We start from the raw sequence: 27507 nt of genomic DNA on the forward strand, positions 1-27507 counted from the left end.
AGCCCTACTTGATATGCAACAATTTAATGACATTGTCAAAAATAAAAATGTACAGATAAGAAATCATGGATGACAGCGCAAACTGAGCAAAATACATTTAAAAATGTGCACCACCTCTTCTCTCGAATAAACATTGATGTGCAATCTGTGCAGAAACTTTTCTTCAAGTTAAACTATCAAAATCTCAACCTCTGCCAGTAATGAGAGAAAATAAATTATATGCAGTAAAATCATTTATTACATTTCAAAATAATAATGGAACTGGCCAACTACACACTTGGCCCATTACATTAAAGTAAGACCAATGAGGGCAATGAAATCATGGGTTTTAGGCTTACATCGGTTTTAACCATCCTCTTTGACAAGGTCGTACGCAGCTGTTCATGGTTCAAATAAAACCACTGTGTGCCGTCCAGGGAATTATGACAATATTCCCTTAGGAAAAATACCATGACAACCCCCAAAGGGATGCTGGATCAAGGATGGGGTTGGAATAACAAGACCCATGTTGGTCATCTGATTCCTTTTGGGTCTGGAGGGACATGATTCCAGTCCATGATTTGGTGAAAAAGGCACTTAAGAAACCCAGAATGACAGTTGAACGGCTCAAGTGTGCAAAGTGCAACTAAATGGCCAAATGGAATATGCCCCTTGTTATTTGTGTGTGACTCATATTGACGTATAAAAATAGACCATCTATGGATCTTACATGGTTGCAGGGCTTAACACGAATGTCCATTGAAGTGTAATTTAAACGCAGACAATAGTTTAAAATGAATTAAAATCCCATCTTAAAATGAGGGGGGAAATGATAAAGCCAAAATAGGTCTCTGACATTAAGATAAACACTTCCTAAACAGTAGAATGGGTGGAAGTGGGTGTGTGCAAAGTTCTCATTTTCCCCGCAGACGTCGCATCGTAATTGGCAAGTTTTGGTTTCCCCCGTTTTCTTGTGTCCTCTCAAGAGTCAGTGTACTTGTCCTGTAGCTGCTTCCGTCTTGGTCCTTGGTTTGTGATGTGGACTTTAAAACCCAGAGAGATGCAGGGTTTAGGGGGGAAAGGGTGGGGAGGAAACCCCACAGCAGCACAGAGGCTTTGGTCCCAGGGAGAGACGAGGAACGAGTCCTACATCGTCGCCACTTCTATCTGGACATACAGTTGCCGTACTCCAGCCTGTGGACAAGTACAATGGAGAAAACCAGTCACGATTTGCTTCAACACCCGTCACAACAGTGAAGATGGTTCCTTTAATGTCTGACATTTCTGTGGCCTGTCATTACCTAGTACAGGTGTAATGTAATTCTAATGATAATGTTAAGATGGTCTAGTGGTAATGGCAGAGCTCTTAATACTTGGCTGCTACATCTTTGTTTCTCAAACCTTCCACCTGGACTTGAATAGAGTGATTGTCTGTCCATAAACCATCATTTAGGCTGCTGACCAGTTGGCGGTTATTTAAGTGATAATGCCCTCGAAGCCGGTGTTTGGAGGATGTGCCAATATATCATCCAAACACCGGCTTCAAGGGCATTATCACTTATACAACGGGTTACCAACATGTTTTCATTAACATTATTTTATTCATCCACAAAATAAAATCCCAACACATCTATGGTTGCTACCCAAGCCTGCTGGTCATTCGTTCTATTGGTTCGGTTGTCAGAGACGCGACCAAGTCGTTCAGTCTTTGTTCTTTATCTATGGATGCGACCCAGTCGTCTGTTCTAAATGTTCCATTGCCATACCGGCTGGCAACGTTCTTATCCCTTGCTAGCTAGCTAGGCAACTACGGCTAACTTCCAGTCACATCAAAAGAATAACAGTAGCTGTATTTGCATAAGCTGTTTTCTAGTGACATTTATTTGGATACATCCATAACAATGAGCTAATGAGGCGATTTCACCCGGCATAGAAAATGTGTTCACTCATCAGAACACTGTTGTTCAGAGGAGCTAGCCAACAACACAATCACTTCAAAAACTGAAGCTGTAAAGACTGCAAACTAGCTGCACGTCGTTTCATTTGACCTTTTTTCAATTGACATTTCTTTGTATATATCCATAAAAATGATGCCAGCTGATTCATGATTTTGACTGGCTGAGAAACGCCGTCTTCCCGTCCCGACTCCGAACCCTACATGTTACTATGGGACAGCTGGAGATCAAACATTGAAAACGTTAAAAGACAGCAAGGTTTATACAAAACTCTGATGTTAAAAACTAAATGTTAGTTTTAGAAATATGAGAATGTCTAGATATTTTTTATAGTGGAGATCAAGTTTATAGCTTGCCTGGCTGGGCTGATGAGACAGTGGATTGTGCAGTCAGATGGAACAGAGTTAATAGGCATCATCGATTTAGCCGGTGGTAACTTGTGGAATAGACTGGAATGCGCTTTTAACCAATCATTATTCAGGATTAGACCCACCCATTGCATAATAAGTAAATTACACATGTTCCAATGTTAGTGATTTTGTGGTTTCCCATCAGCTGCTGGATAATCAGTGTGTGTATTTGTAGGAGAATGACCGTCTGACGTTACAAAAGGATGGGTTCTTCTCCTACCTGTGTGAAAATGTTGTGCGTTTGGCTTAGAATCCATTTGCTGTCAGCGTCAGGTGCGATTAGCAGCTTGACTGTGCCAATGTAGACATCTGTGCATAGGGTCCAGAAGTGAGGCTCCTGCAGATTGTACACACCCTGCAACTGCTGCACCTGCAAACACACACAGTTCACACCTAGATTTATATGACCATTTCCCCTTGTTAAACATTTAACATGTTCAGCATTGACGTGAGGGTATGGTTGAGGCATGGTTGTGTAGCACTTACCCTCTGGTAGCATTCTGGCAGGGCATTGTCCAGAGAGGGCGGAGTTCGCTGCATCAGAATCCCAATGGACTCCCTCAGCAAAGGCACTACACTGTGGCACAGAGGGTAAGGGAGAAAAATAGCGTGACTTACTTCCCCAACGTTTTCCTGTCAACACTGGCAGACCCAGGGCCAAGGCATGCCACATCTGGCCAAAGTGATATTGTGCTTCTGGGGCACAAGTCACGCTGAACAATATGAACCCTGGACAATGACAGCTTGCTTGGTTAGGCATGTAGGTGGTAGCCTAGGTACCAGTCTTTGGCTAATCCACTCCCTGTACTCTGTCATGTGCCAAAGAAAATGTCCTTTCTGCCATCTTCAAATATGAACATTAATGAGCTCTAGGAAAGATGAGGATTTGTATCCTGATTCAATCACCCTCACAGCTATCCTCAAATCACAACAATTATGCAAATATTGGAACCGTCACCCCCCCCCACACACACACACACGGTTGTCCTATCTGAAATTCCCGTAAATTGGGCTACTTTGAAAACTGGTGAAAATGTATTGGTTGCAGGTTTTGGGGGTACTTCTAAATTGCACTGCGGCAGCCATTGCATTTCTCTTTAAAAAAAATATATATATACATATTTCACCGTGACCTGCTGCTGCGGACTATCAGACAGTGAGGAGGCTGTTGCTGAGTGAGTGAATGATCGTGAGGGCCGGAGGTGTGCGTGTTGAAATCACTGCAGCAGGCAGCCGAGGAGACAGCAGCGCGCACGTCGTGACAACTTTTTACCAGTTCTATGCAATGATGTGTGTGTGTGTGTGAATAAAAACATTGGTTGTATGTAGGCTATTTAGATTATCATTACGGAGACACTTATTTCCAACCCGTTGTCCATAAAACATTAACGCAATATAGAACTGATGTGGGTCAAGAAATAAAAAGGCAACAAAGCCCTGGAAAATGACATGGCGCACTAGATAACCTCGCTCGGTGGTTTAAACTGCATTCTGTGTCCACTTTTGCTTACGGAAAACTGTATCAAGTGAAGGGTTTGAGCGCTGCGCGAGTGGAAATTTGAAATGGAAGTTCTGGAACTCCCTTGCATGCTTCGGTTATGGGGAAAAGTCCACAATGAAACGTTTGCATATGTTGGCCATCAAGTGGCCTATTGATTTATGTCATAGGCTACCGTAGTCTACCATTTGATACAATAAAATGTTGAAATTACAAAATCTCTGGAGTTATTGCAAATCAATTTGTGCCACTTCAGTTTGTTGTTGTAGCGTTGTGTTATGCAATTATTAATGGCCAAGTTTAGTTAATTAAATTGGAAGTTATCAATTGTGATCATGGTCAAAGCTCTATTGCAATTGCTGATCAGCTGTTAGAAAGCGTCAGCTTAGGCTACAGGTAAAAAAATATATATAATTAAAATAAAGACAAGCATTGGCCTATTCAGTTCATATCCATATTATTAATATTTGAGTCGGCAATTGAAAATGACACCATCCTCAGTAGCCTATTCCAGCAGGTTATTGGCCAACACAAGCACTTGTCCAGGCTACTGTAGGCCATATTATGTAGCCCTATAAAGGGGCTACAGGCTACCTGTATCTAGCTATGCAAAATAGAATTCATCATAAACCCAGATTTAGCCTATTGAAATGACAAGTCAATCGTGCAAATAGGCCAGTTATAAAACGGGTTGTAGTCTTATTAACATCTGGCTCAATGGCACAATTGCCAGAAAATAGCCCAATGTTTGGGATTGTGATCCTCTGTCCAAATTTCGTCACTCAAAACTCTCCTGTCGGATTTATATATAGTTATGCAAAAAGGGATCATTTCAAATTTTAGCAGTCAAACTAGTTAAAAATGACATCTGCCAAGTTTAATAAAGATACATTTTCTTCTCTCCCGGCTTATTCAAATTCCTTTTACATGACGTTAGCTCACAATAATTATTATATTGATGACAACAGAGTTTTGCTTCTTATGTTGATATTCCTTAATTCGCTCGATAACGTTATGGGGAAAGGGTTTGTATAAATATGACAACTCCTCTCACTGTGCATTCATTTTTTGGGGCTAGTTTTTCAAGCCTTGTGGGCAGATTGTGCTAGAAATTTGGGCTAGACCTGGCAAACCCAGTCTTCACCTTGGTATCCGGTTGCTAAGAAACCGTATTTGCCCAGACAATCCTGTCAAAAGTTGCTAGCTCAGTGTAAATACATACTGCAATTAGAACCACAAAATATCTTATTTTGAGGCTTAAAATCTAAACTACAACAACGTGCCTAGCTAACAGCTAAATGTTTGTTTTTAACAAAGTCAAACATTCTTTATCAATGACAAGGAGTGGAAAGCTTGCCAAAGGGATTGGTACTCAAGACTATGCAGGTAGGGCCATACCATACAGAATTGGAAGTCACAGAAGCTGCTTTCAGAGAGCAGGAATACTGCACTGCAGATCCTAGCTGGCTGCAGCCGAGGCTACTAGCATAGTTGAACAATGACTTCATGAGGCTGGACAGTGCCACGTCAGCCATTCTTGATCATTCCTTTTGTCTCCTCGCAACCATCTCACGGCCACAGTTTAAAAAAAAATCCCATTGCATGTCCCGCCTAACCCCTATACCAAAGCCACAAGGCCGACCACTACAGCATATGTGAGCCATCAGAGGGTTTGGCAGCTTTCCCCGTTCCCAAAACCCCACTCACTCCCCTCTTCTCCCCGTCATTATCCCTGAATCCCCTACACCCCACCAGAAGCCCCACTCGGCCCATGTCAACGTGGGCAAAACTTTCCCTTTGCTCTTCCTCCACGTCTACAGTCTTCCTTGCACTACATGCTAGTAGCACACTACACTAACCAGCTCGTCGGCATATAGGCTACGGCACATTCTTCAGCTTTGCCTCTGAGTCTTAAGGGTCCGGTCGAAATGTAGCCAACGTTCCCCTACCCAACATGTTAATATGAAATCAAAGACTTGATAATGGCCGACGGGAAAAGAGAACCTTTGAAGAAATTTAAAGTCACATTGACTCCTTATTCATGACATGTATTCCACAATTGTAACAGCCATGAACTTTGTTTTGACTGTGATTTTGTAACAACTTAAATGACAACCATTTTCTCAAAACGGTCTTTGAATTGAAGCTAAATAAACAAATGGGAAAGAGTTTTGTTTACGTCGGTCTGTTCTTTAAGATAATATTTTCAATGGGCTGCTTCTCAATACACTGATATCACCCTTCTGTATCTGCAGTGAAAGGTGACAGAGCTAGAGCGGTGTTTGTCACACCATGAGACATCCCAAAAATCGGTCTTCTCACGAAAATGTCTGTAGTATCCAAACGGTTATGACCACTATTGAAAGGTGTCTCTCCCCATTTTGCTCTAGGATACCCACAAGCCTCGTCTGAAAGTCCCTGGGACCAGTTTTTTTTATTTTTATGAATGGAAGTGTATATATGGAGATATTTTAGACATTTAAACTAAGGGGATAAATACATTTCCTGATCTTTCTTATATATCACAGACACGTCAGAACAAACTTCCTTTAGATGTTTTTTGGAACCATCTATTGTTCCATGTAGTGAATTTGTTAGCAATTTCCAAACGCCTGAAGGTATCAATGTTCATCTGTACAAACAATAGTACGCAAGTATAAACACCATGGGACCACGCAGCCGTCATACCGCTCAGGAAGGAGACGCTTTGTCTCCTAGATATTAACGTATTTTGGTGGGAAATGTGCAAATCAATCCCAGAACAACAGCAAAGGACCTTGTGAAGATGCTGGAGGAAACAGGTACAAAAGTATCTATATCCACTGTTAAACGAGTCCTATATCAACATAACCTGAAAGGTCGCTCAGCAAGGAAGAGGCCACTGCTCCAAAACCACCATAAAAAAGCCAGACTACGGTTTGCAACTGCAAATGGGGACAAAGATCATACTTTTTGGAGAAATGTCCTCTGGTCTAATGAAACAAAAATAGAACTGTTTGGCCATAATGACCATCATTATGTTTAGAGGAGAAAGGGGGAGGCTTGCAAGCTGAAGAGCAGCATCCCAACCATGAAGCACAGAGGTGGCAGCATCATGTTGTGGAGGCGCTTTGCTGCAGGAGGGACTGGTGCACTTCACAATTTTACCTCATGATGCCATCTATTTTGTGAATATAAGTCGCTTTGGATAAAAGCGTCTGCGAAATGGCATATATTATTATTATTATTATTATTATATTGAAGCAACATCAAGACATCAGTCAGGAAGTTAAAGCTTGGTCGCAATTGGGTCTTCCAAATGGACAATGACCCCAAGCATACTTCCACAGTTGTGGCAAAATGGCTTAAGGACAACAAAGCCCTGACCTCAATTCTATAGAACATTTGTGGGCAAAACTGAAAAAGCATGTGCGAGCAAGGAAGCCTACAAACCTGACTTAGTTACACCAGCTCTGTCAGGAGGAATGGGCCCAACTTATTGTGGGAAGCTTGTGGAAAGCTACCTGACACATTGGACCCAAGTTAAAACAATTTAAAGGCAATGCAACCAAATACTAATTGAGTGCATGTAAACTTCTGACCCACTGGGAATGTGATGAAAGAAACAGCTGAAATAAATCACTAATATTATTCTGACATTTCACATTGTTAAAATAAAGTGGTGATCCTAACTGACCTAAGACAGGGAATTTTTACTGGGATTAAATGTATTTGGCTAAGGTGTATGTAAACTTCCGACTTCAACTGTATATATAATTTTTTAGATACCTTAAAAGGAGTCTTTAGTCAAAATAAAATAGCTAAATAATCCTTGGTATGACCATCTTAAAACAATTTCATATATTAGCCTAGAACCCCCCAAATCTAGAGGGTTAAACAGGGGGATTTTGATATGTTAAAATTCGATTTCCGCAGGGAAATTTAAGGCCAATGTCTAAAAATATTTGGTAATAAGTGGAAGGAAAGGCATCTTGTGAAATGCCAGTGACTTCCTCTTCCCCAGTTGACTAGTTACGATTATGAAGGTATGGGCAGCAATTAGAGAAGCTTTTATTTGTGCCAGCCTGACATTAACAGTAGCCAAATGAGGAGCCGTTAAGTGATCCATCCATTTCCTGACTCTTCAGCACTCCTGGCCAGTAAACGCTGTGGTAACACACTTAACAATTCAGCACACAGAAGCATTTTGTGTAATACGTGTGGTGTACTGACCATGTACTGTATGCTACTGTGGAAGCAGCCAATAACCAATAGTATAGAATCTCAGGAGTCAGGAGCTTGTGTCTTTGTTTTGCTCCCTGATTTGATTAATGAAAATATTGAATTCATACTGGTAAATTATAGAAACATTCTATGATATTTTCCAGAATGCAATACTGTCTTCAATCACAAAGTTGCATTGAATCAAAAACCAACTAGTAGCTGAAGGATGAGACTAAAAACAAACAAAATATAACTATTGTAAAATGTATACAGTATGTATAAGCTGGAAGTAAAAGCATGTGTTGTCCATTAGTTTACTTCAATTAGGGAAGGTAGGGTTTATATAAACCCTACCTTCCCTAATTGAAGTAAACTAATGGACAACAACACAGGCTTTTACTTCCAGCTTATACATACTGTATAACTTCAGTTCAAGAAAATAAATAGCTAGCCAACTACTTAACCCTGTTGCCCAAAGCTAACGTTACAGCTATATAGTTAGCTAGCTAACTATAACTACGGAAACAGATGTCGTTTTGCTATGTTTTTGGGGAAGAATATTGTTTGCATCCACGAGCTAGCTAGCTTTTTTTATGACCAGCACTGTAGGTGCGCAAGAACTTTACCAGCATCATAGCATACGTATCGATAAAGCTTTGTGATGAAGCGTTTTCGCTCCTCCCTTGTACTTGACTGAAGAATTAAGATCACTAATTGGTAAGAAACTCCCCTCACCTGGTTGTCTCTGTCTTAATTGAAAAGAAAAAACCCAGAAGATACTAGGCCCTCCATGGAATGCGTTTGAGTCCCCTGATTTTGAGCTTTGAACCAAGACTCAAAGCACCAATATGTAACATCCCTGGTATTGGCATCTTGGAAACCAATTCACCAAACATTTTCTCACCAATTAGTGGACGTCTAACAAGTACAGGATCTTTAGCAAGGCACACAATAATCAGCCACTAAGTATTATCGATATAACAGTAGCAAGAGCAGTATAGGCCTAAACCCCTCAGTCAAGGGAGATGTACCACCCCAAAAAAAGAAAACAAAGTGGGAACATCACACTCACCAGGCAACCAATACTAAACAGTAGGCAACATTTGACTCACTGACGTTACTGCATGATGAGGTTGAAGCAAATCCCGTTTCTTCCCAATGGGGAAAATAATGCTCTTCCAATGAGGGGCTGCCAAAGTGTCAACACTGTTCTGGAATTCCCCAAGTTGTAAAGAGGGGGAGTCAGACCCACATTCTTCAAGGCCTTGGCGCACAGTCTTGGAGTTGAACAATGAAGCAAAACTATGGAAGCTCCACCACGACAAGACCAGAAGAAAATTAAGCCTACATCCACCCGTTCTGAATGAAAGCATGTGTTCATCATGAGAACATCTAAAAAAGGACACAGACCTGCCATGGATAACATGGGTTGAGAAGTTAGAAACACAGTTTGAGATGGATACATAAATCTCAGACGCATGGCCTTGAACACGATACTGACCCAAGCCACTGAAAAAGAGGTGAAATAACAATTCAAAAGAACATGTAAACCTGTTATTAAATAGAGAGCCAATGGCAATGTAGGACATGTGGGTTAAGCATGACATGCTAGTGAAATCTCCCCACATCCAAAACCATCAGAAGTCCCTCTGATTCAAAGGAGCATGAAAAACCTATTATTACAGTCAGCTACACTAGGATGGTTACCTTAAACAAAATGGTGTGGGTTTAGTAGACAGGGGAGGCCGAAACTACTCTACATTGTAATTAAAATTTTAAAAAAGGTAATACAATGAAACTGACCAGTAGCTGGGTTTCTATCCAACTGGTGACAGATTTATATGCGAATATTCAAAATTCTGCATTAAATATAAATAAAACTCTTAAAATAAATTTGTTTATCGCATTTTCAACTCTACCAATGGTTTTATCAAACTTTAACGATAATATAGCAAATTTGCCCAGTCTTGTTGACACATGCTCGAGAAGTTCGCTGATAAAGTGGACAGGTTATATGATGAGATATGGATAAGAGCAATAATTGTATTTGCTAATTGGCAGCCAAGCAGCGATCATCATTCATTTTACCGACAAGATGCCACAACGTCGAATGAACAAATGGCGTGTCGACATTTATGAAATTGTACAGACATGTCATGTTTCCATCAGCCCTGTTGTGACGTTTTTTTCTTTTTTTACGCGTCAGGTATTGGATAGTTGGATGAAAACCTGGTTATTGTCAAGAATTGACAAAAGTAGTGTCAACTTTCTGCCTTTTCCCATCTTTCAACTCGTTATGTCTCCTCAACTCAAGGAAACGTGACAGCATTAAAGAGGGAACACTGAAAACACAAGGCCCTATGTGAAAGGCCCTCCGCAACAGAAAGGGCTTTCACAGTGGTTATGTTGAGGAAGGGCTCATTACCTAACCTCAAGCCCTCACCTTCATTACCAGCCAACACGATGGCTCTTCTGCCAAGTCTAGTTCATGAAAGGAAATACCTCAAGGGAATGATGTAACAGAGGTCAAAGGTAAGAGTACACTATGACTAATTATGTACGAGTTTGGAAGTGATGAATTGTATTATTATTATTTTTAAATGCTTCAACTTCAAGCCTTCAATAATTGGGTCAAAATAAAACAGCATTCAAGTTAACGCATAGCACTCACCCGTTATATGTAATCAATGTACTTTTGTATGGCACCTGGGTATGTACTGTTCAAACATCTAACAATGAGTTGCCACACTAAAGCCAATTCATCTTAGCACACCGTCGTCTCTTTAACATCCTTCCAATAGTTATCCTCATTTCAAATGAGCCAAATCACTGTCCCAAAAGGCCTTGATTAGTACTCGTATTTACATAGTGTCCTAATTTATTCACGCCTACCTTATCTGGTTTCCAGGCTTTCACCTGGGAGTCATTACCCAGCCTTTTCCTCCAGCAGGGAGGGAGGAGCCTCAGCCGGGCTCTTGGTCCCAGCAGCAGAGTCCCACATAAGGCCACAGCTAACCCACAGCCCCACAGAGAGAGCCAAGGGGCCCGCAGGGGCCTCTAACCACCTCTCTCCACTCTCTAATCACAGGCTGCACAGACTGTTCCATCTGTCCACAGCCAACCCAGATATTCCCCCTTTGGTGCGAGGCCAGCAGCCACCAGGCCTTGACCGAGGCACACACAAAGAAACACACTGGGACGGCCCAAGGCAAACACACACGTGCAAAGGGTCTGTGCTTGGTTCTGTATAGTTTTTGCAAGCTGCAAAGGTTTCTTCCAAGTATGGCCATTCAGGGAGGATGGGAAAACTGCCCCCCCCCCCTTAATAGTCCTCCTGCCTCCAAATGTGGTCGACGTCAGCAAAATAAAATAAAACATGGTCAACCAGCTGAGGTTCAGGGAGCACACACACTGACTTCCATTTCTCCAAACAACCCACTGTCCTTCTGCCGGTCCAATAACAGAGAGAGAACTACGGTCCATTTCACTGGGTAATCAAATAGAAAAATCATATCTGTAGGCCAATATTGTTTGAATCTTGAATCCCACAAATGGATGATGGCAATTCCAGAACGGTGGGGAATATACTTCAAGTAATTACACAACTTTCATTTTGCGTTGTTCTGGAATAAATCCAGCCCTTTTTGCAGTGCTAAAAGGTTATCAAGATATCATAATACGAGGTCCCAAAATAACTTCACACAGAACTTAAACTAACAGGAAGGTGATTACACTCAAAACAAATATTCACGACAAAACAACACGCATCAAGGCCCGTGGAAATTAATCTCCGATCCCGCACAACCATCTGGGTGGGGTCCAACAAAATGTCCAAAGGGGAAATGTTTTCAAATCCCTGTTTGACTACTCTCGCTCTCTATTTTTTCCCTGTCCAGCCACTTAACAAAAACAAGTACAAACATTCTGAAAATAATAGCCAAATACCAGCTGCGGATTAGGTGGTTTTACAACGTTGGAGGTTAGTTGTATGTTTTTCGCTACTTATTTTGGGGCTCAAATCTGCTTCATTATTTTATTTGCTCCTCTCCCTCTTCATTCTTCCCTCACTTGTTCCATTTCACACCTGTATTGAAATGGCTCTTTTACGAGCCTCGCTCGGTTCCAAGATGGAATGCAACATGCTGTAGAATAAGCCTAGGTGGGTTCGTTTGTTCTCATTGTCCAACATGTGAACTGTTAATTTCTTTGCCTTTCACAGATGGCTATCGAGAAAAACTTGAGGAAAAATGCTTAAGTCTCAAGGACAAAACCCCACTCAGGCAGATCAAGAAAAGGGGGAGAAAGCCACACTAAAAAGGATGGCTTTGTTCACACATATTTAAAACGGAACAGTCACAGATCACGACCACATTCCAGAGGAGGGAAGAAAAGGCTCAAAGACAGAGATGGCGAACAAGTTTACCAGAGAGGCTTTACTCACGGAGTTTACATTTGCATAATGGGGCCCTCTCCCCAACCACTTTGTCACTACTGTACGACTAACAGAGGACAGTGAAGAATTGAGCAAAACATGAGCAGGAGAGCCACTAAGAACTAAATGCCTCTTTTCTGGGTCTCAAGACTCATTCAAGTCCATTCCTCACCAAATATCTTTTTTCAAATCCCTCTGGATTTCAGCAGTTTTGCAGGTCCATCTACCACTGGATAACAAAATCTGAAAAGCTTCATCTATTATTTCGATGCCAAAATGTCACTCTCTCGCTTCTCGTAGGGTCACACGCTGTGTAAAAAAAAGTTGGGCTACACCGCCTTTCTGCTGGGAACGGCCAGGTGGTCAAGGAACAATTCTTGGCCCTCCCAGTCGGCCTGTTGGAGTGACTGGCACTATTGCAAGTGCGACTAGTTCTGTCTGCTGAGGTTGGCTCGCTCGGTCTTCACCCCAAATGAAGAAACCAGTTTAAGTTTACTGGTTGATGAAACTTCCTGAAGCTTGACGTAAATCATGAGTCATATTTACTAAAGCTCCCTAAGTCAGATGTAGGCTACACAGAGCATTCAAATTAATGCTGGACATTATTTAGTGTAGAGAGAGCATGACTCTTACACTGCATAAAAAGTCTACTTGGCAACATCTTGGCAGTAAACGTTTGAAGAATGCTACAAAGCAGGACAGAGCATGATTTCTGGGATGCCATATGTTCTGGGAGCCACAAAGACTCCACCCCACTGTACAAGTCCTGTAATTCTGCACTTTACAGTGGTGTTGGCAGCGTTTGAGAAAGATTAACAGTGGCCAATTTGAAGTGGTGAGACAACATGCCCGAATGCATGCTTGCCTTCTCTGTCGTTTCATCTTGTTCTGCAGCACCAGGAGAAGTGGGTCTACGGTGGAGACTGACCCACCCTTAAAGACATTTAGCTGAATAGCAGAATACCAATACTCATCATCATGGGAGAAGCCAGTGTGTAATATTCCCTGGGTTCAGCCCTACATGTGGAGTGTTCAATAGATGGGGATTCTTGTGAAATTGCTCTGGTGTTCGGTTGTTACGTTGGCAAGGCGAAAACAAAGTGACCGACACGTGAGGTAAAAAATATCTATTGGGGTGCTTAATGAAGTGGCTGCACCAGTGCAGAAATCAAACAAAGGCAATATTGCCTAAAAAGAGAAGTACATGACTGTTTTGAGCTTCCTTTGAAGGCATTTTCAATCCATCCTGAAGACAACAGTTCCAAATTGTACTGGTGAAAACGACACAGTAAATCTAGCCCTGAGTATGTGTGTGTGGTACTTTCCTGCAGCAGTGTGACGATGGCCTTCCAAGTTTCTCGCTTGCGGGAATATTTGTAGAAATGAGTGTGTGGCCTGTTGGGAATCGTACTACTGTGCGAGGTCAACTGACCTGACTCCGATCAGAATGGAGATGCACATGGAGCAGATGGGGTCAGCGATCATCAGGTCATACTTCTGCATCAGGAGCGCTGAGATGATCACTCCCACACTGCCCAGAGTGTCAGCTACGATATGTAAAAACACCCCTGTGAAACAACATGGGTTGTCTTAAGTATTTCAGATCATCCTCATCTACAAATAATTTGTCCCGCAGCAAAACACAATATAGATATATATAGTACCAGTCAAAAGTTTAAACACCTACTCATTCAAGGGTTTTTCTTTCATTTTACTATTCTTTACATTGTAGAATAATAGTGAAGACAGCAAAATTATAAAATAACACACATACATGGAATCCTGTAGTAACCATAACAAGTGTTAAACAAATCCAAATGTTTTATTTGAATTTTTTTTTAAATAGCCACCCTTTGCCTTGATGACAGCTTTGCACACTCTTGGCATTCGCTCAACCAGCTTCATGAGCTAGTCACCTGGAATGCATTTCAAATAACAGGTGTGCCTTGTTAAGTACATTTGTGGAATTTCTTTCCTTCTTAAGGTGTTTAAGCCAATCAGTTATGCTGTAACAAGGTAGGGGTGGTACACAGAAGACAGCCCTATTTGGTCAAATACCAAGTCCATATTATGGCAAGGACAGTTCAAATAAGCAAAGAGAAATGACAGTCCATCATTACTTTAAGGTCAGTCAATCTGGAAAGTTTTTGCGACTACACTTGAAATGATCAAGCGCTATGATGAAACTGGCTCTCTTGAGGACCGCCACAGGAAAGGAAGACAGAGTTACCTCTGCTGCAGAGGATAAGTTACCAACCTCAGAAATTTCAGCCCAAATAAATGCTTCAGAGTTCAAATAACAAGACAGAGGAGACTGCGTGAATCAGGCCTTCATGGTCAAATTGCTGCAAAGAATCCACTACTAAAGGACACCAATAAGAAGAGACTTGGGCCAAGAAACATGAGCAATTGACATTAGACCGGTGGAAATCGGTCCTTTGGTCTGATGAGTCCAAATTTTAGATTTTCGGTTCCAAGCACCGTGTCTTTGTGAGACGCAGAGTAGGTGAAGCATGGAGGGAGTGTGATGGTGCTTTGCTGGTGACACTGTCAGTGATTTATTTATAATTCAAGGTACACTTAATCAGCATGGCTATTACAGAATTCTGCAGAGATGCGCCTTCCCATTTGGTTTGTGCTTAGTGGGGCTATCATTTGTTTTTCAACAGGACAATGACCCAAGATACCTCCAGGCTGTGTACGGGTTATTTGACAAGAAGGAGAGGGATGGAGTGCTGCATCAGATGACCTGGCCTCCACAATCACCCGACCTCAAACCAATTGAGATGGTTTGGGATGAGTTGGACAGCAGAGTGAAGGAAAACAAGTGCTCAGCATGTGGGAACTACAAGACAGTTGGAAAAGCGTTCCAGGTGAAGAGTGCCAGAGTGTGCAAAGATGTCATCAAGGCAACGGGTGATTACTTTGAGGAATCTCAAATATATTTAGATGTTTTTGGTTACTACATGGTTCCATAGGTGTTATTTCATATAGTTGGTCTTCACTATTATTCTCCAAAGCAGAAAATAGTAAAAATAAACAGTCAAGGCCATGACTAGATACAGTATCAGAACATTTATATATAGTGGTCAATTACCATTTTTTTATAACTCCATTTTAATCCACTTTTGTTTAGTCCTTCAATTGAAATGCAACATGAATGGAATTCCATTTTGGCGTTTGGCTGGGGTTAGCCTTCGGAAGTTGAGATATTGTGTAACACATTCATTGTAGCACAAAATAAAGGAGGGAAAAAATAAGCATTTACCAGGTATTTAAAGGAGCACGTCAATAAGAAAAAAAAAGTATAATTTGCTACTGTGCCTATAACCTATAATTTGACGAAAGAAATATCAACCAACCTCCTGGGTTCTAGCTTCATAACAATGCCACCCAAAGAAGAGGCAAGGTCCTCAATCAATGGCCAAAAGGGAACCGTGGTTAAGTCACCTTTTGCACTGTCAGCTCCCCCTTCCCCTCTCCTATCCACCTCCTCCGTTCTCCAGAGCCCCCTACGCCACCCCAACTTCTGTGTGGGCCCAGTGTTTCCCCTGAGCAGGCCTCCCAAAAGGCCCAGTCGCTCTCGCTCTCTTCATTGCTCTCTATGTGCCGGGTGAAAGGGACAAACTACTTTATCCTTTCAGCCCTTTCCCACAGAAGCCTGGACAAAGGAGTTTAGTGACAGTGCTCCTGGACTCTCTCTCAGATGTAATGGTGCCTTGACATTTCCCCACCAAATTCAAGTTACCAGACCCATTAAATCTCACTCCATTTCAAAGGTTTTTTGCAGAGATGTTGGAAATACTGTCAAACAGATTGTAGGACTACGTCAAGGCAGCCGTACCCTATCATCTATGCATAACCACCCCCCCCCACAGTATTCTTCTACAATCTCACATGCAACATTATAGCCCATTAAAGAGGTGTCGGATTGGTAGTTTACCAAGTCTGACGCGAGTAAATATTTTAAGATCAAAATAGTTTGTGCACAGTCCACATACAGTGCATTCGGAAAGTATTCAGACCCCTTGACTTTACACATTTTGTTAAGGACCAGCCTTATTCTAAAATGGATTACATATCCATTATTCTCAGAAATAAAATCTACACACAATACCCCATAATGACAAAGCAAAAAACATGTTTAGAATTTTTTACAAATGTATACAAAAAAATGTTAAAACTTATTTACATAAGTATTCAGATCCTTTTCTATGATACTCGAAATTGAGCTCAAGTGCATCCTGCTTCCATTTGATTGGAGTCCACCTGTGGTAAATTCAATTGATTGGACATCATTTGGAAAGGCAGAGTTGACAGTGATTGTCAGTGCATAAACCAAGCCATGAGTTAGAAGGAATTGTCCGTAGAGCTCTGAGACAGGATTGTGTCAAGGCACAGATCTGGGGATGGGTACCAAAACATTTATGCAGCATTGAAGGTCCGCAAGAACATAGTGGCCTCCATAATTCTTAAATGGAAGAGGTTTGGAACCACCAAGACTCTTCCTAGAGCTGGCCGCCCTGCCAAACTGAGCAACAAGGCGGGGGAGAATGGCTTGGTAAGGGAGGTGACCAAGAACCCGATGGTCACTCTGACAGAGCTCTAGAGTTCTTCTGTGGAGATGGGAGAACCTTCCAGAAGGACAACCATCTCTGCAGCACTCAACCAATCAGGCCTTTATGGTAGAGTGGCCAGACGGAAGCCACTCCTCAGTAAGACAGCCCACTTGGAGTTTGGCAAAAAGGCACCTCTTTGGCCTGAATGCCAAGCGTGACGCCTGGAGTAAACCTGGCACCACCCCTACGGTGAAGCATTGTGGTGGCAGCGTCATGCTGTGGTGATGTTTGTCAGCGGCAGGGACTGAGACACTAGTCAGGATCGAAGTAAAGATGAACGGAGCAAAGTGCAGAGAGATCCTAGATGAAAACCTGCTCCAGAGCACTCAGGACCTCAGACTGAGGTGAAGATTCACCTTCCAACAGGACAGCGACCCTAAGCACACAGCCAAAACACATGAGGATCTGCAGAGAAGAATGGTACAAACTCCCCAAATACAGGTGTGCCAAGCTTGTAGCGTAATCCCCAAGAAGACTCGAGGCTGTAATCGCTGCCAAAGGTGCTTCAACAAAGTGCTGAGTAAAGAGTCTGAATACTTATGTTAATGGTTTGTAAAAAAATATTTTTTTATAAACACAAATAAACTGTTTTTACTTTGTCATTATGGGATAGTGTGTACAAATTGACGAGGAAAAATATATTTTTTTAAATCAATTTTAGAATAAGGCTGTAAGGTGAACAAAGACGAGTAAAAAGCTGCATCAAATTAGTCAAGTCATTTCAATGTTCAGTACCTTGCAATATCTGTTTGCTGGAGCCCTTCCCTGGCGTGTGCAGTTCATCTGAAATAAAATACAATTCATGCATTAATTAAATACAGCAGACAATTAGTATTGACTATAGAAAACAGGGCAAACCACAAATGAGATTTACAACAGCCTTTCAACTACCTGGATAGGTTCATGGAGACTTCTGCTGGGACACAACGAAAGGGGAGTGAAGTGCTGCCACATATGCTTAAAGCTCCAGCTCACATATCAAGTTCTAGCAAATACTAAATTGTGTGAATAGCAATAGACAACAGTAGAGCGAACAGTCAAGAATTGCATAGTGAACATTCAGGCCTAATAAACTAATCCCCCTGCCCTGACCATCATTGAGTCCCCTTGAGCAGACAGCCTCAGCAGTGTGGCAATATCGCCACCTAGTGTTTTAGGCAAGGTGGAATTTTGCACATTTGGGCAACTTATCCAGTGTGTGCAGAGCTTTAAAAAAAAACATTTATTTTAAAGAGACATCACAGACCCAGGTAGGAATTGATTTGGGATTGGACTTTTAAAGCAAACACACAGAAGCAGAAAACTCATTTTAAATGGGCTTCAATAAAATCACCAACAATTGTGATTTTTTTTAGGAAATTGTTGCCAGTTGCCACAAATCATACACTGCACATTCACTCTCCTCAAATGGTTTTGCGTATTTACCTAAATTAAGATTTTAAAAACATTGGATGCCACTGAAATAACTACCAATTCTAGAACAAAATTAATCTCTCATACTGCGTTACAGGCATTTGCCTTACCATGGCAGTGGGGCTCCTCGTGGGAGTGGCTGTGTCCATGTCCGTGCCCTCCGTGGCTGTGCCCGTGTCCATCTCCATGGCTGTGCTCGTGCCCATCTCCATGTTTGGACTCGTGCCCATGCCCCCCATGGCTGTGTCCGTGACCTGCATTGCCATTGAACAGAGAGTGGCTGTGGCTGTGACCTGCAAAAGACCATAAAACACACATTACACCTACAAATACATTTGTGTTGTCAGTTCCATTGAACATAAAAAAGGCGAATGACTAATAATTTGGTCTTGGTGTTTAGGGTCTATTAGGGGGTGCGCCCTACTTGAGGAATGTGTTCTGTAAAAGCACTCAATGTTTGGAGAGGTGCCGACTAAGGGAAAGTATTCCGACTCCTTGACTTTTCACATTGTCTTTAAAAAAAAAAAAGGTAAGTTCCTCAATCTACACACAATACCCCATAAAGACAAAGCATAACAGGTTTTTAGAAATGTTTGCAAAATACAAAACTGAATTATCACACACATATCCAGACCCTTTTACTCAGTACTTTGAAGCACCTTTGGCAGCAATAACAGCCGTGAGTATGACGGTATACGCTTGGCACACCTGTACTTGGGGAGTTTCTCCAATTCTTTTCCACAGATCCTCTCAAGCTCTGCCAGGTTGGATGAGGAACGTCGCAGCACAGATATTTTCAGGTCTCTCCAGAGATGTTTGATCGGGCTCTGGCTCGGCCACTCAAGGACATTGAGACTTGTCCTGAAGCCACTCCCGTGTTGTCTTGGCTGTGTGTGTGGCGCACCAGCCTGAGGTCCTGAGCACTTTGGAGCAGGTTTTCATCAAAGATCTCAGTACTTTGCTCCGTTCATCTTTCCCTCGATCCTGACTGGTCTCCCAATCCCTGCTGCTGAAAAACATCCCCACAGCATGATGCTGCCACCACCATGCTTCACCCTAGTGATGGTGCCATGTTTCCTCCAGACGTGATGCTTGGGTATTCAGGCCAAAGAGCTCAATCTTGGTTTCATCAGACCAGTGAAGCTTGTTTCTCATGGTCAGAGTCCTTTATTAGGTGCTTTCTGGTAAACTCCAAGCGGGCTGTCATGAGCCTATTACTGAGAAGTGGCTTCCGTCTGCCCATTCTACCATTAAGGCTTGATTAGTGGAGTGCTGCAGAGATGGTTGTCCCATCTCCACAGAGGAACCCTGAAGCTCTGTCAGAGTGACCATCGGGTTCTGGTCACCTCACTGACCAAGGCCCTTCTCCCCAGATTACTCAGTTTGGCCGTACGGCCAGCTCAAGGAAGAGTCTTGGTGGTTACAAACTTCTCCATTTAAAAAAGATGGAGGCCACTGTGTTCTTGGGGACCTTCAATGCTGCAGACATTTTTTGTACTCTTTCCCAGATCTGTGCCTCGACACAATCCTGTCTCAGAGCTCTACACACAACTCCTTTGAACTTATGGCTTGGGTTTTGTGCTGACATGAACTGTCAACTTATAGACAGGTGTATGCCTTTCCAAATCATGTTCAATCGATTGAATTTACCACATGTACTCCAAATCAAGTTGTAGAAACATCTCAACCATGATCAATGGAAACAGGATGAGCTCAATTTCAAGTCTCATAGCAAAGGGTATGAATACTTACGTAAATGTTTGGTTTTATTTAATTTTTTATAAATTAACAAAAAAAAAATATCTAAAAACCTGTTTTTGCTTTGTGTGTAGATTGATGAGAAACTTTTTTTTTTATTGAATCCATTTTAGATTAAGGCTGTAATGTAAGAATGTGGAAAAAGGGAAGGGGTCTGAATACTTTCCAAATGCACTGTATAATTTCTAAAAAATAAAGTTGCACACTTTTTGTTCCCAACAATTTAAATGGGTAAACCTTAACCGTTAGGTTTACCCATTCAATTATTGAGAGCATAAATAGCTAATCAAACTGACCAAAGCCACACTATAGGCAGAGCAGAGTCAATCTCCCCTGACAGACAGAAGAGCAAACCATGAAAGGTGGAGCTGAGATGAGCACAAGCAGCAGCAATGACGTTTGCAGAATGGTGAACTAAATTAAACTGCCATTGCAGAGGAGTGTTTGTCATCTTTGACTGGATGCGAAGCTCAGACTGAGCTGCATATCATGTGCTGCAGCCTTAAGTCAGGTGCAGGTAGTGCGACTCAATTTCCTGCCACAACTAAACTCAGTAAAAAAAAAATGCTTTTTTAAAAAACGTCCCTTTCTCAGGACCCTGATAATTCATAAAAATCCAAATAACTTCACAGATCTCTAATGTAAAGGGCTTGAACACAGTTTCCCATGCTTGTTCAATGAACCATAACAATTAATGAACATGCACCTGTGGAACGGTCGTTAAGACACTAACAGCTTACAGACGGTAGGAAATTAAGGTCACAGTTATGAAAACTTAGGATACTAAAGAGATGTGGCCAGGGCAATAAATTGCAATGTCTGTACAGTGAGACGCCCAAGACAGCGCTACAGGGAGACGGGATGGACAACTGTGGCAGACCACGTGTAAAACCTGCACAAGATCGGTACATCCGAACATCACACCTGCAGGACAGGTACAGGATGGCAACAACAACTGCCAGAGTTACACCAGGAACACAATCCCTCAATCAGTGTTCAGACTGTCCGCAATAGGCTGAAAGAGGTTGGACTGAGGGCTTGTAGGCCTGTTGTAAGGCAGGTCCTCAGACGTCATCAGCAACAACATCGCCTATGGGCACAAACCCACCGTCGCTGGACCAGACAGGACTGGCAAAAAGTGCGCTTCACTGACGAGTCGTGGTTTTGTCTCACCGGGGGTGATGGTCGGATTCCCGTTTATCGTTGAAGAAATGAGCGTTACACCGAGGCCTGTACTCTGGAGTGGGATCGATTTGGAGATGGATAGTCCGTCAAGGTCTGGGGCGGTGTGTCACAGCATCATCGGACTGAGCTTGTCATTGCAGGTAATCTCAACGCTGTGCGTTACAGGGAATACATCCTCCTCCCTCATGTAGTACCCTTCCTGCAGGTTCATCCTTACATGACCCTCCAGCATGACAATGCCACCAGCCATACTCCTCGTTCTGTGCGTGATTTCCTGCAAGATAGGAATGTCTGTTCTGCCATGGCCAGCGAAGAGCCCGGATCTCAACCCCATTGAGCACGTCTGGGACCTGTTGGATCGGAGGGTGAGGGCTAGGGCCATTCCCCCCAGAAATGTTCGGGAACTTGCAGGTGCCTTGGTGGAAGAGTGGGGTAACATCTCACAGCAAGAACTGGCAAATCTGGTGCAGTTCATGAGGAGGAGATGCACTGCAGTACTTAATGCAGCTGGTGGCCACACCAGATACCGACTGTTACTTTTGATTTTGACCTCCCTTTGTTCAGGGATACATTATTCAATTTCTATTAGTCGCATGTCTGTGGAACTTGTTCAGTATGTCTCAGTTATTTAATCTAGTTATGTTCATAAAAATATTTACACATGTTAAGTTTGCTGAAAATAAACGCAGTTGACAGTGAGAGGCAGTCTCTTTTTTTTTTGTTTAGTATCGCGCCACATATGAGACAAGCGATTAGAGTGTTTGAAAAGTGTACAGTGACTGGTGACTTAAGAGCAGAAAGGGGTTAGGCAGTGTCTGAGGGAATTTGAGAGAACAGCTTGGGGGACCACCAAGTAAAGGAACTTTAGGGAACACAAGTGATGGGTGCATGAGTTCAATCAACTCATGGCTCCACCCCAACACTATATGCTTTTAGGCCTAGCATAGAAGCAGTACAGGGACTATCAGGACAGCATGGAGTGACCACTTGCGAGAGAATGAAGATTAGGAAAACAAGGAGTAATATGGTAGATGTGCAAAGTGACTACAGGGAAAGAGAGAGCGATGTCCTCATATTACCTTCATCCCCTCCGTGAGAGTGGCCGTGGCCCCCGTGCTGAAATACAAAGATGCCCACCAGGTTCACCAGCAGCCCAGCGACAGACACGGGGAGCAGACGATCGTGATTCACGTGTGGCGGCTCCAAAGCCCTCTGTCAGATGCAGCAGGAGACAAGACCAGTCAAATCAACATCGTTATTGAGAATTGGCCATCTTAAATAAAAGTTGATAATATTGTTGTATCACAGGTGCTTAGACAATATAAGACAAGGCCTATCAAAATCATTCAAATCAATGTTCTTTTCAATATGTGAAATACCCCTAATCAAACCCATTGTGTTCTGTGGCATACCTCTACGCCTTCTGAGAAAATGAAGAAGGCGGTGAAGATGAGGAACAGGCCATTCACAAACCCCGCCAACACCTCCGCCCTCACATATCTGAAAACAGAAAGGGAAAAGTACAGTACACACAGGTCAACAATAGAGGCTAATCAATGTGACTTAAAAACAGCTGGAGCTATTTCAGTGCCAACAGAAATTGTATTTGAATTCCATCATTTTGTATTTGGATATTGAATTTGAATGTAATATTTTCTAAACGTGTAATGCACAAATGAAATCATTTCATTCATAAATTGAGATATTCATTTCAGTTTCAAATCAAATACTTATTGCATTGAGTTAAATGTAAATGAATATTCAAATTGTATATATATATTCAGTTTCAATATGGTAGATATTGCATTAATTGTGTATCAAGTTTACAAACTATAATTTCAAGTTAATCCGATTCAAATCCAGAGAGAACATCCTGGTACCTTGCCAGCCAGGAAAGGCAGAGGAGAACAGAGGATTAAACTCTACAGTAAACAGAAGCTTATGGTGGATTCTAAAGCCAATGTGGCATGTTGAATACATTTTCTGCCTATGAATTTGGCGCTAACGTTTAAACTATTTTGGCTAATGGGTCACAAAAAAAAAAAAAAAAAAAAAAAAAAAAGAAGGTAGATAGGGAGTGTAACAGTTATCGTCAAACATCTCATTCCATAATCATGGGCATTAATATGGAGTTGGTCCCCCTTTTGCTGCCATAGCAGCCTCCACTTTTCTGGGAAGGCTTTCCACTAGATGTTGGAACATTGGTCTGGGGACTTGCTTCCATTTAGCCACAAGAGCATTAGTGAGGTTGGGTACTGATGTTGGGGGATTAGGCCTGGCTCGCAGTCGGCGTTCCAATTCATCCCAAAGGTCTTTGATGGGGTTGAGGTCAGGGATCTGTGCAGGCCAGTCAAGTTCTTTCACATCGAGCGACAAACCATTTCTGTATGGACCTCGCTTTGCACACAGGGGCATTGTCATGCTGAAACAGGAAAGGGCCTTCCCCAAACTGGTACCACAATGTTTGAAGCACAAAAATCATCAACAATGTCATTGTATGCTGTAGCTCTAAGATTTCCCAATTTCCTAGCCTGAACCATGAAATACAGCCCCAGACCATTATTCCTCCACCAAACTTTACAGTAGGCACTATGCAGTCGGGCAGAGAGCAGTCCTGGCATCCACCAAACCCAGATTCGTCTGTCAGACTGCCAGACATAAGGCATGATTAATCACTCCAGAGAATGCATTTCCACAATGGAAACCCATTTCATGAAGCTCCCGACGAACAGTTCTTGTGCCGACGTTGCTTCCAGAGGCAGTTTGGAACTCTGTAGTGAGCGTTGCAACCCGAGGAAAGACCATTTTTACATGCTACGCGCTTCAGTGAGTTTGTGTGGCCTACCACTTCGCGGCTGAGCAGTTGTTGCTCCTAGACACTTCCACTTCACAATAACAGCACAGTTGACCGGGGCAGTTCTAGCAGGGCAGATATTTCACAGGCCAATGTTTTACTATGGAGATTGCATGGCTGTGTGATTTTATACACCCATCAGCAACATGTGTGGCTGAAATAGCCAAATCCACAAATTTGAAGTGGTGTCCACATACTTTCGCATATATCGTGTAGTTTTAAGTCTCCATCAAGGGTCATCATTATAAGGGTAACATGTGACTGACTGGGTTAAGACTGTTGGCCTGCTGAGCTAAAGCCTAGGCATTAGTCCTGTGACTTGGATGGTCTCTTCAAGGAGGTCAAAGGGGGGTGAAGTGTAACGCAAGTGGTTCGGTGACAACGCTCATGTGATGAGTGACTTGTCTGAGACCTGAAAGGTTGAATTGTCTGGCGCTCAGGATACCGGGGCCAGAACCCCATCAGTAAAACAAGTCTTCAGGTCTCAGGCAAGGTTGCTCATCACATGCATAGATCACCAAACCACCTCTGTTGCGCTCATTAAAAATGGAGGGCACAGATCCTTATGCCGCCGTTTGCCACGGAAAATGGTACGCCTGATTTCGAACCCAGACAGTTTGGTGCAGTGATCTCTGAGTAGGAGGTCAAAGGGCGGTGAAATGTGACAGAGGTGGTCCGATGAACCACGCTCTTTTGACTGGGGCTTTAGCTCAGTGGATCGGCACAGTCTTGTGACATATAGGAGACATGTTTCAAACCCAGTCAGTCACAAGAGCAAAATGAAATAGGATGTAGAAAGGCTATGACAGGGTTATTCAACTATATTCTTATGGAGGTCAAACTTGTGACACGTCCTAACGTGTCCTACGCGGCCTGTGATCAGCATATTAGGGAACAGAAGGCGCATCCATGTCCAAGAGCATTAGCTTCAGGAATGGGGTCATAATAGCTTATAGCCAAAACGGTTAAAACATTAGAGGCAAATTCATTGGAAAAAAATATTCAACATGCCACATTGGCTTCAGAAATTTTACCACAGAGGAGAACAGATAGCTTTTGACTACCTTTCCTGTCTGGAAAAGTACCAGGCTTACATCTCTGGTTTTTTAATCTGAATTTAGAGAACTGAAAGCCTCCGAGAAGCTGAAAATATGAAATATTGATCAACTTGAAATTATAGTTTGAAAACTTGATACAGACAATGAATTCAATATCTACCATATTGAAACTGAAAATAAAAAAATGTTGAACTTCAATTTGAAATTCTATTGAACATTCAATGCAACATTCATCCAATTCGGTATCAAATCATGAAATACAAGGTCAATTAGGACTTCAACGATTCCATTTGTGCATTACAAATTCAAAATCATAATTCAGAACTATAGAACATAAATACAATTTCAGTTTGAACTGAAATCACTCCATACAGCTGCAACACCTTTGCTACATTAGTAGCAATACACACATCCAAATATGTACTAAAGGTGCAGATTTTTGCAATCACCAGCAGGATTGACAACCCTGGATATCAATAAAGGCATAAATTCAAAAATACAGGTAATCATACACGCTTGGTAAGACGTCACAAACTTCAAAATGTAAACATTAGCAGAGGCTCCTTAGCAGGGTTGGAGGCGGCGTTACCTTTGCTAGTGAAGCTACAGTCTACATTGATTGCATACGTACCCATATGAGAATGAGTCATTCGACCTCCACCTGGAAATCACAGAGGCTGCAAGTCCGGCTAAAAGTGCAGTGCAGTCAAAGAACATGTGAAAGGAATCTGATATCAAACCTAAACTGAGAGCATATACACACACACACAACAACAAAAAACTTGTTAGACTGGACTGTCTCTCGCACCAGATATCCTCCCCAAGCTTTGCAATTGCCGGGGGAAAAAGTTACACTAAAACACAAACAAATAGTTTTTTTAATGAATGACTAAGTTATGGCTGATAAAACATTACTGCACATATTAGTTCTAATTGGCTAGTTACTTGTCTATGGGAACACATGGATTTTATAACAGTGACATTAACCAGCAGCTGGTTCCAGGCAACAATTTGAACACATGTTGCAGATAGGATGTCCTGGCAGAAATCCATGCGTAAAATACAGCTATCAAGATGGATAGCCATTTCAAAACACATAACCAGGGAATAACATGTGTCTAGCTAGATGTTATAATGTAGTTTTTGGTGCATTCCCACTGATGGGAGCCAATGTAAGAAACGGGCATTGTTGGTACAACGCTTGCTTAGACATACGTGGCACATCCTGAAATAAGAGTTGCGTTTTTTTAGGCTTTTCCCCGTCGAATGATACGGAACTTACCTGTTACTCCATATGCCGTACGATAATTCAACAAAAGCAAAGGACAGATTCAGACAGAGAAAGAAAAACAAATTGCGTGATGTTTTATCAGATAGGATTGATCTGGGGGAGAAAAAAAAAGAAATTTCACTGAGTTAGTCGCAGCTAGGGCGAGTTATCAACCAAGCCAACGTCACCTAACTAACGTTTGCTAGCTTGCGCTCATCAAAACAGTAGAGCCAGTTAAGAATGAGAAGTACCTACCTATGTCAAATGTGCAAAATTGCATCAATTTCCTGAACACGCATGTTGTTGACCGCACACAAATATTTAATACTATACAACCGCCCCCCCTCCCCTCCCTTAGGCTAGCTAAGTAAGCCGGGAAGTAACTTACTTCCAGCTGTGTTGGCCAGACATTAGTGCATCTGAAGCGATCTAGACAGCTAACTTAGCCTTATGTTTGTCTATGGAGCTAACTAACAAATATCTATTTGGTCAGCAACCAAGGTGGATGGTCCCATACCCCTAGCAAGCTGTTTTTGGTAGCTAACGTTAGCTAGGTAACTACAACATAATCTTTTGCATCATATATTTCACATCGGAATTAAACTAGCCAGTGAGCATAGAATCAAAATAGCTAGCTAACAAGCGAATTAAGACCTAATAAAAATACAGCAAGAACACAAACAAATAAGACAATTTACCTGAACCATCCTGAAATCTTGGCGAGGAGGTTGAATTTGGGTGGCTTGTACTCGTCGTCTTTTATAGATAATGGTAACATTTTAGCAGTCCCTCCCAGGTTGTGCCAAGCTAGCTAGCTAAATACTGCTGGTTTGAGCTGGAACCACCAACTCAGCTCTCAGCCAATACATCCGA

General features: G+C 42.2%; 1 protein-coding gene across 1 annotated transcript; it reads right to left on the bottom strand.

Moving 5' to 3' along the window:
* Positions 1-3: 3 nt before the first annotated feature.
* On the bottom strand, positions 4-27507 carry LOC118387742 (zinc transporter 7-like). Its single transcript, XM_035776417.2, has 11 exons — positions 27333-27507; positions 26647-26748; positions 25996-26109; positions 22865-22952; positions 22532-22664; positions 18620-18802; positions 17832-17879; positions 13910-14045; positions 2831-2921; positions 2565-2714; positions 4-1173 (listed from the first exon to the last, which is right to left on the bottom strand). Exons 1-11 carry the CDS (start codon positions 27410-27412, stop codon positions 1126-1128), a joined length of 1173 nt encoding a protein of 390 aa, XP_035632310.1. The 5' UTR covers positions 27413-27507; the 3' UTR covers positions 4-1125.

This window comes from Oncorhynchus keta, chromosome 1, assembly GCF_023373465.1.
Source record: "Oncorhynchus keta strain PuntledgeMale-10-30-2019 chromosome 1, Oket_V2, whole genome shotgun sequence".
Classification (NCBI taxonomy): Eukaryota; Metazoa; Chordata; class Actinopteri; order Salmoniformes; family Salmonidae; genus Oncorhynchus; species Oncorhynchus keta.